Source organism: Micrasema longulum, unplaced genomic scaffold (genome assembly GCF_059751315.1).
Source record: "Micrasema longulum isolate JH-2025_06_02 unplaced genomic scaffold, ASM5975131v1 h1tg000230l, whole genome shotgun sequence".
NCBI lineage: Eukaryota > Metazoa > Arthropoda > Insecta > Trichoptera > Brachycentridae > Micrasema > Micrasema longulum.
In genome coordinates, this window is record NW_028277435.1 from 48,752 (window position 1) to 59,589 (window position 10,838).

A 10,838-nucleotide genomic window follows, 5' to 3' on the forward strand; every position below is an offset into this window, starting at 1 on the left:
GAGTCTGCGGCTCTAGCCGCGAGACCGAACCCGTTAATTCAAATAATACAAAGTTAAATGATTTAACATGGAAAATAACAAATTTATTCCATCAATATTTATTTCACAATTATTTTATAATTTTTGAAATTGCCCCCAAAATCGAAATATTTTATTAAATCATTTAAGTATATATTAATTTAAAATACATGTATTAAAATTAGTATTTTGTCTCGGCTTAGTAAGGAATCGAACCATGAAAATTTGTTAACGTGCTTACCACCCCACTACATGGTGGATATATTGTTCTTGGGTGATCAGAATATTATTGGTCGTGTTGACAGTCTAACAATATTGTATGTGAATAAGTTATCCGTAAAAAGTTACATTAATAAAATTAAAAACTAAAATGAGTACGTTGACACTTTACCAATATTATCGACTTTTTTGAAAATGTAAAGAATCCAACATCAAAATCTAATAGAAGCCAAAAAGTCCAAAAATTTGGCATCTCGTCTCATTTGCACTATCTAGAACACTATTTTTTTACCTCTTTCTAAATTGTAGTTGCATATTTATAGTGAGTGACACGAAAACAAAGTTTAAAAAGCTGTTTGTCATACTTTAAACTGCTCTACTAAAAAAATATCAATTCTGTAATTAGCACGTTTGTCTTCTAGATCAGAGTGGCAATCCAGTCGATCGCGGCTATTAGGCCTGTCGATCGCGACAAGGCTAAGAAATTGAGCGGTCGCTCGAAGTAGTCAGTTGGGTATCCGTTCAACGCCTAGTGATATTAATGACACTTACCAAATGTTCTACAAAATGAGGAACTTCAGCCCTACGAGAAATTGGATAGAATAAATGTTTTCTGGCGCGCGGTAAACATTGGAACATTATATTGTACAGCTGAAAATGTACGAAGATAATAATAAAAAATATTTTAATAAAAACAAACTACTTTGAACTACGTCACTGGTTCATATGAATCAACCAATGATAAGAGAGTTATGGAAAATTTCCGGCTTACTTGTCGTCAATGGACCAATGGTATAACTGATCGAGAATAAGCGGAAGAGAACCTCAAACGTCACACGGGGAATTATTTCAGAATCACAAAACTAAAAAAAAAAATATATCGCTGATAATAAGATATATTAAAATTGTAAAAAAACTTTTTTGGCTTAGTTTAAGAGTTTGAAATAATGGAAAAAAATTAAAAAAACCACTGAACTTCTTCATTGCAGAGATGTATCAAACGGATCATAATATACCGGAAAATGAAATTCTTACCCCGCACTGCAATATATTTCTAAAAGCGATGTCAGACTCTGGGATAGATTTCTGGATATTGGTTTCCAAGGAGGAATATCTTCTTTTTTTTAAATGTGCTGAAAAATTAGACTCGTCGTTCAGCATATTTATGTGAATGAAAAACATTTCATACTTGAATCAAACTAAAAGTAAGTACCGTTTTTGCATGACAGACGCTCATACGTTGAATTCTTTAAGATTTAAGCTATATGCAACTAATAACCTGACTTTGTTACTACTTAGTTGCTACTCAGATTCCAAATCATTTTTACTCAAATTATGTTTAATTTTGTTCCGTATTTTTCATTCAGTAAATGAATTTTAAAAATCAAGTAAATTATTTCATTTATCTAATATTATTGCATGCTTCCTAAAAATATATTTTTAAAACTTAAATTTAAGGTTAAGTTTATTATTTACAACTCTGATAAAATCATTGATATATTGCAGGGACTCTGGACAGTGAAAAGTATATCTCGGGTCTGATCAAATTGGCCACCATTGTTCTAGACCATCAATATTTAAATGATCTTAAATAGATCACTTAGAGTGTTAATGTTACCTTAATTTATATATATTGAGTGTCTGAAAATTTTTGCCAGTACCTTTGCTTTCCTTTAGCCATTTTTTTATAAAAATTAAACTTTAAAAATGATTGATTGTGTTTGTCACGTACGGGCCTGTTTTACGCGTATCGCGCTAATCCACTCTGCCAGATTAAATTAGGGTAGGTGGATACTTATTGATTATTTTCTTTTTTGGTTTTATTGAACACGGATGTGTAATGTCACCATGGTTGCTTAATCTATACATAGACAACTGTATTACAGAGATGGAATGTATGAGTATTGGAGCAAAAATTTATAATTTTTCAGTAAACTGCTTGTTGTGTGCTGATGATTCAGTTTTGTTAACAAGCAGCAACGAGGATTTTCAAAAAATAGTCTCTAGAATGTATGATGTATGCCTGGAGAGCGAATTGACGATGAACGAAAGTATGTCAAAAGTGATGGTATTTAAAAGGGGATGTGAGGTTACTGACATATAAACAACGAATACCTTTAACAAGTAGAATAATTTGTATATCTGGGAAGCATGTTTTAAAAAAAGATGTTAAAAGGAGAGTGAATACGAACAACAAAATAAACGGCCCACTAAGCACAGCAATTGCTAATAAAAATATATCAATCGAAGCTAAACTGGCAGTGCACAACGGAGTTTTAGTCCCAACACTTATGTATGGAAGTGAATCATGGAACTGGCAGAGAAAGTATGAAATCCGAGTGAACGTGCTTAAAATGCGATCTCTTAGACGAATGTGTGAGAAATCAATGTATGACAGGGTTATAAATGATGAAATCAGGCGAGAGTGTAAATCTGAGTCAAGTATAATTGATAAAATTAAGAAAGGGTCTCTAAGATGGTTTGGTCATGTAGAACGAACGGACTACGAAAGAATGGTAAAACAAGTATAAATGGCGAAAATGAACGGCAACGTGAGTCGAGGACGACCAAGGAAGACGTAGCATGATCAGATAACAAACATCAGACAGTCATGTCAAAAGCAAACAGAACCTAAGGACATGTATGACAAAATGTGTGAATTTGGAAGAAGCTAGGAATGTATGCCAGGATAGACGAGTGTGGCAGTTCATTTTCTCTGCCTACCCCTAGGAAAAATGGGGTGATTGTAGTAGTAATAGTTTAGTGGTCTTATTTATTTATTTATTTTCTACTCGTGGGTGAAAATTTTGCGTAAAGAAATCGAGTGGCGATTAGTCGATCTCATAGTGTGCTGGATTGTGTGTATACTTGCCCATTAATAAATTATTTGTATTATTTTATTCAATATTAATTTTAAATATTTTTTAAGCGAAATTTTACAATGCTCGTGATCTTAATCAATCAACTGAGGTCCACAGAGCCAATTAAATGAGGCCCGAAAGGCCGAATTCCCTATCATGTAACAGTCGGCGATAGCCGACTGTGTTTCCTGCTAGTAAAATATACTTTTCCTGGCAAAATAAATATATAGTATGTCTTGTAACAAATAAATTTGAGTAGGTACGTCGTCACATTTTTTCGCACGGGTCACACTCGCCATTTATATATGATACGCGATCGGTCGCATCGAACAAACTTTTTTTGCTCTATGGTTCTCATAAAAAGACAAGCTGTCGACGGCAACTGAAATTTGTGACGGGTTCGGACGCCATTCAGGAACTTAAAAATCATGGAATCCGTTTAATGGTTTAGTTATTTAAATCAGTTCCTCAGCTGTTGAAGATCATTCTTGAGACAAATCGCTAATTGGATTTGTATTTGACGGGTACTTTTCTTTCATATCCATTATTGTATATGTACTGATACCACGTTGAAGTGGGGCGACTTATAATGCAGTTGCTCATATAGATACACTGAAGTATTCTAATTTTACTAAATATTAATCCGGGGCGAACTCGATGACCCTTTAATTACCTTTTGGCTTGCCAAAAATGTCACGGTTAAAAAACGTCGCGCCTGCTGCCATCTTGAACCACGATTTGCAGGAAATAAGTTTGCGGTCAAGGAAATTTGGATTATCTCACAAATGGACTTTACGTGTCATACAAAATCATTTTCAAATATCCCAGTCAATGCACCCCGCAGAAAATCTATTGACATTCAAGCAAGCTGCGCGATTATGGTTTAGGACATTTTACAACAAAACTATTTAATTTATTTATCATTTATACAGTAGTTAAAATTCAAGTGTACTCATCTTTGCGCATAACAATCTTAATGAGTTTTGAGCTGAGAAATTTATTTCATTGTATTTAAAAAATGTTTAATTTAAATACTACCCGAGCAGAACTCTTCAGTCTTATGATCGGCACCAGAACATTTTCGTCTTGATAAGTTGGAATTTCGGAGACAGATTTTAGACATGATGTATCTTTATAATATAATCAATTGTAGATTCTACATTTTGTTTAGAGAATGTATCCCTAAATGTCGTACACTATATTTTATCTTCTAACCTTCAATAATTATGTGTTACGCTCATATAATTATTTAGAGAGTAATGCTGATATAGATATTTTGAAAGATACATTAAATAATTATAAAAGAATTGTAACGCAATTTATTCAATCAAATTGTCCCTTATTTAAGTAAGGTAAAATGATTTGTAATAACCTGTTGAAATAATTTATCGTAATAACTTATCATAATATTAATAGAATTTAATTAAACTAGTCAACAAAAAAAATTGAACCTTTTTTTAAACTTATTTTAGTATTTATAATTGATGAACAATATCTTAACATAACAATTTGTGATTTTTAAACCAACTTCGTGTGTGTTGTATATTATTTTTAAACTTTAATAAATAAATGGTGAAGTTTAATTGTTACAAGTAATATAATTATTGCCGTCGAGCATTTCTTTCATTTAGATTCTGCAATGGGATTTTGGTGAACATTCACTTGACAACATTTTATTTTATTTATTATAATTTAAATTCGATACTCATGATATAAAGTTATAATGGCAACAGAAATTGGATGATACCTGTTAACTTATACTCGTATATTTACTTTATCTTTAAAAAAAAAAACTAAAATAAAATTGGTAGTTATTCTCTTTTGAAATGCACCTTTTAAATGAATATACTGGTATAACTGGTAAATTATTTGGTAAAATTGCTGAATTGCAAATTTTTTTTTTAAACGCTTTTCTGGAAAATTAAATTTTTTAATAATTATTATAATCTATATTTAATATTTTAAACTTCACCAATATCATTTCAGAGGTAACTTTGAGAGATAAACCTGGGACCCGATTACAATGGGAAGTTGACAGAGTTATCTTCGACTGTCTATAAAGAAAAATCGATATTTGTGTATGAAAATGAGTACGAGTATATTTGCATGAACATTTCAAGTATCTTCATCGGGAACCAGGGGCGAATCGTCAAAGTAAGCGATTATGCACAGCTTACCATTATATTTTACTTTTAATAATAATAATTTATAGTAACCATGTTTATGGGAAAATAAATAAAGTAATTGTTATTTATTATAAATCACCGTTTACATATTTCTACAAAAAAAAATCTATGAAGTGCGCCCAGCCCATTCTTACTGAACGATGAAACTAGCCGATTACCTCAGCTTATTCTTCCATACAAAAAAGTACACTGTATTTTTCGTCTTTAACCCAAGTCGGCTTTTTTAGTACTAAAACAAACTTGCAGATTACAAATATTATTAGAAGATTCTCTATTTGGAAACTAGTATTTCGAACATTATTTCCGAAGTACTATTTTTCTTTGATGGGCTACCGTTGACATATTATATATCACATAGGACAGGTGGCGTTCGCAGTGGCCGTTTTAGGCATTATTCATATAAAAAGAAATCGGCCAGTGCTCAAGTCTTGACAGTACTGTTAATGACAGATCACAAGAGAAATATCTGCGGAATGTCATTGTGGTATTTGTTAATAAACTTTTGAACAAGTATTGTATTAAAATAGTGTAGAATAAAGCCACGTTTATCGCGTGGTTAATAATAATTTTTGTTTGAGTTGATTTTCACAGAACCACAAAAAAATAGTTATTTATAATTACATTACTTACATGTTATGTAAGTACTTATATGTAGTACAAATTAATGAATATTTTTAATAGATTACCTATAAAATAAAGTACGGCTCGCCACTGTCGGGAACATATAACTGAACACGTTTAAAAGAAAAAAATGTATGCATATTCTGTTTTTCATAGAGAAAACTAAATTTTACTATGTTGATAAAATTTAAGATAAATGTTATCTTTCTTTTGTAATCGGGGCACTGATGTGATATATTTTTTTGACTCCGCATTTTTAGAAGTAAAATTAGTAAAACTTTTCTTTTAAGTTTAAAGCTTGAGAATTAGATGGTGTGTTACAGTAAATAAAAATACTACAATCGAGGAAAGCATTTTGTTTGAAGATTCGTCTTGTGCGCAGTTCACATGGAGTGAAGAAAGTATATTTTGGTTAAATTAATTTTGGTCTCCTGTTTCACTCGACTGATCTGGTCGGTCGATGAGGAAGCTCGGGTAGGTGCTACGCCTCTGGAATTCCTCCATCACAGTCTATAAACTATAGAAGTTGATATTTGAGAACTGTTTTTTCCCAAATTTATAAAAATAGTGTTATGATTTCGAGGTTGACGATTTTTTTTTTCATGTGTAAAGCGAATAAACAAAACTGGTTTACTATACATTTATTGACATTTCAGTAGTAGAAAAGGTTAGCATTAAATATTTGAATAATCTCATACGGTACGCATAATATCTTAAATACGGTGATCATTTAATGGTAGTAATCATGCCCATGGTGAACTTGGGGGTGGGAGCTTGATGTACGGTGGACAACGGCGTTGAAACTGAAAAAAAATATACATAAATCAGTAAGTAAGAAAGTAAAATTAATATGCTGACGTCACGGTGACATTATTAGCGCCGTTAAATGAACTACATTAATACAACGCGCATTTTATCCAAAGCATAACAATGGCTTTGGTAACAGTGCAACGTGAATTATGTTTTTAAGAAACACAAGTGTCGCCACCATTTTCTATCCAAATGTTGCTTTGCTTTTATTAAGTAAATTAATAATTTGTAAGAAAGATACCAAGGCAATTTTATTTATTCAATTAAATGTACAAGACAGCACAACTGCTAATTACACTGTACATATATTTATGATGATTATTAACAAAAATATGTATGAAAAGAGGTTTGTTTCTTTATACACCCTTTGTGCTTGAACTTTTACAAAAGAACAGTTTTGTGGGATTGTGTTTATGAAATTAAAAGAAAGAGCAAAAATCCTGAAAAAAAAAAAAGGATGTTCAGTGGTTTTTCAAAAATAATATTTGTAAACAAACCATCAAATCAAGCCAATTTTTTTTTGTATCGTATTATCTATGATTTTTTAAAGTTTTGCAATTACTCCGCTTGTGACGTCACAAAGTCTCAGCAATAAGTTCTGCTGATTGGAGTATTCCCAAAAACTCGTTGCGCCATTCAAAGTAGTCAATTTTAATTAAAACTATTTTGATTGTTTTTTTCGTGTATTTTCGAGAAACTTCACGGTACAATCAAATACACTAATTTATATTGCTTGTAGGAAAACATTTTTAATATCCGATTTCCGGTAGCGCTGAACTTCCTTATTAGAACAATAATACGTTAAATAAAATAAATTTACAGACTTACATGAATATAAGTCAAATAAATACCTTAGTATATTATAAAGCTCCTTAAAAATAATTCCGTTATATTTAAAATATAACATTGCAATTTAAAATTGTACTTAGATTACATAATTGGCTTACAATTATTAAACATAAATTGTACACAGAAAATTAGAAAAAGAGTTTGTGTAATCTAAGGGTTCATATTTAAGGAACAAGTTAGATTGCCGGACGCTTGGGAAAATAGAGATTGCTGTCCTGAACTGTGAGCATGTACCCAATACTGATTAATACATATTTCACCATACAATTATCAGAATGTGACCGTAAAAGTGTGACTTAGCAGTAAAATGATATTTATTTATCTTAACATTTGTATGGTAAACTCTAAATAGTTAAATATGATACAACAAAAATTGGGTTTTAGTAAATTTCTAACTATTTATGTTATTAACACCGGAAATTAAATGTAGATATATCGCTGTAAATTGTGTATTAAGATGTCCTATTTTTGTCGAGATTCAAACCATTTTTATTTCACTCCTTCATTAAGAATATATTATTTACCCGTTGTGGTCATCAGCGGTGTAGTGGACAGTTCTGATGGAACCATCAGGTTCCACGAGGGAGTAGTGTCCCTTCACTACATCTCCATCCCTGACTTCTGACTGACTCTTCTGGTCCCCAGTATGGTGGTCGGTCACTCCGTAGTCGAATTTGTAGGCGGGGTGAGCCTAATTCAATAATAATTCAAACATAATTATTGCACATATTAAGCGAATAATGGCAAAATATATTATTAGCTTAAAAAATCAGAAATCATTGGTACGACACTGGCGTATAATAAATAGACGCGGTTTATCTCTGACTAGCTGTATTTCAGATTTAGCAAAATCTAGCGTTTTCTCAGCAATTTGAAGAAAAGACAGATAGCCAGTCACGACACACATGCAAAACTCGACAATGACTGTCAGTGCTATTATTTATATACTTTTGAATTGTGAAAATTGTTTTTCAAAACATAATTGATTATCTATTTATTTATTTATTTATTTTTACATAAACGGCATAAATTGCCTTTAACATATATTGAAAAGGTATCCAAAATAAAACACCCTTATTGGATTTAATTCTTCTTTTATTATTAAAAAATATATTTGACGCGTTAAATCAATATTAAAATCGAAATATTATAATAACTTTAAAGCTGTACCCCTACAAATATATATTTTTTTAAATTATTATTATTAATAAAAACATATAACTTATACAAAAAGTTCATATTATACTCCCAGGAGTTATTAAAGAAACTCATTTGGGACCGTACATAAGAAAAATCTTTTTTTTGATAAAACATAATATCATACAAATTAATACATCCGAAATAAAAAGAAAACATTTTTGTATAAGAAACATAAAACCCTATCTTATATAAATTACATGAATAATTATCACTATTAAAAAGATTTAAGAAATGTGATTTAATTTCGACAATTCTGGATTTTTTATTCAATTTTTCGTGTCTTAGCTCATCAGGCAGTTTATTATATTCGGAATGGCCAATATTTTCCAAGGACCTACTGCCAAACTTTGTTGAGCTTTGGGATGTTAATGGGTAGGTTTTCTCAATATACTCATAATGTACCTAATAAAATGCACTCAGTTTACTCTAATATTTTTTTAATTTCTTTACTTTTCTTTGTCTTTCTTAAAATCCTCAATACTTGTTAAATACCTCCATAAACTATTAGCACCATAATAAAAGCTTATGTATTGCCATTGTTGCTGTATGGAGTGGAAGGTTGGACTCTTAAAGTTTCAACGATAAACATTTTGAGGCCTTGAACTTTGGTTGAGCAGAAGAATGCTTCGAATCTCATGGACTGATTGTATCTCCAATGAAGCGCTTTTAAGCATTATGCACAAAGACAGGGAGTTACTGACTACAGCCAAAAGAAGAAAAGCCTCATACTTTGGTCACATATTCCGCAATGAGAAGTATGCCCTTCTTCAACTTATTATGAAAAGAATGATAGAGGGCAGGCGGGGTATGGGACGGAAAAGAGCATCATGGCTCAGAAATCTCAGACAATGGTTTGGTGTGCTGGATACAGAAGCGCTGATTAGACTGGCCCGGGATCTTGATTAATTAAGAACGATGCCGATCGGAAAAAGAAGAAGAAACACCTATATAATTAAACAGCAATTATTGTAAGTATATGAGGATACTTTGTAAATATTAAATGCAGTTTAATAATGTCCGAACAAGACGAAACGCGTCACATGTAATTTTTAAAAATGCAAGTAGAATTAATTCAAATAAAAGTGTTTTATTTTGGATACCTTACCAAATTTCATTATGGAATCCTTTCAATTATTTACATCCACGATTAATAATTAATTATCTTCTACCATTTCAATAAATCGTATTTTATTTAACAATCAAACGCTAGATCTGTTCTGTGTTTTGTGTTTTTAAAACCTTTTGCTCAACACACGCGACTTCATTTTTATGCACAGTGTCACGTCTGATAACGAAAACAGTTTGTTTGACAATAAAGGCAATAATGTCTAATAACCCTACAATTTAAATCCGCAACTTGTCTATTTCATTATACATCATTGAGTGAAACATGTTTATTTACATTATGCATTTAATCCCAGATTCGTCTAATAATTTATTATTTTTTTCGAAAATGTTTTCAATCAATTTTTAAAATATAAAATGTGTGGCTTATACGAGCTTATATACCGAACCACAGTATAAGCTCAGTCAATATATCTCCGAGATTTGCGAATTTTCTTTGACTGGCTAATATTCCCCAATATTGCTTGTATGTAAGTGGAACATAAAATTTATCGTAAATTATTGTAATATAAAATGTTTTATCAGTATCATTATTTTACAAATAACTACTTTACCACTTTATATATTAAGCTGACAGAATACCTATATGGGTGACGTACAGTGTACAGTGCATATTATAAAAAATGGGAAAATTGATCTAATTATCGATTTACTTAACAGAATGACATATAATACTTAAATGGAGATAATTAAAAATAAGCTTAAATAAATACTTCAAGTGGCCATATTATCTACTTACGTGCTCGTCATAGTAGTGACCATGGCCGTGTCCGTGCCCGTGGCCATATTCGTGCTCGGGAGCGGTGTACCCGTGGGAGGGGCCGTCGTAACGCTCCACGTTCTGTGACGACACGGCATGCCCATGGCCATGTCCCGCGTAGATGTGGTCATGGCCACCCCCGTACCCGGCGTAGCCGCTGTATCCGTCGTAGTCGGAGTGGCCCACTGA

At 31.6% G+C, this 10,838-nt stretch overlaps 1 protein-coding gene across 1 annotated transcript; it reads right to left on the minus strand.

The window, feature by feature from the left end:
* Positions 1-6,531: 6,531 nt before the first annotated feature.
* Positions 6,532-10,835, minus strand: LOC148283479 (uncharacterized; the record flags this gene model as incomplete). The annotated part of the gene is made up of 3 exons (XM_088243787.1): positions 6,532-6,708; positions 8,089-8,255; positions 10,629-10,835. Coding segments are annotated over 3 exons (447 nt in total), but the record flags the coding sequence as incomplete, so codon positions are not given.
* Between the last annotated feature and the right edge of the window lie 3 nt (positions 10,836-10,838).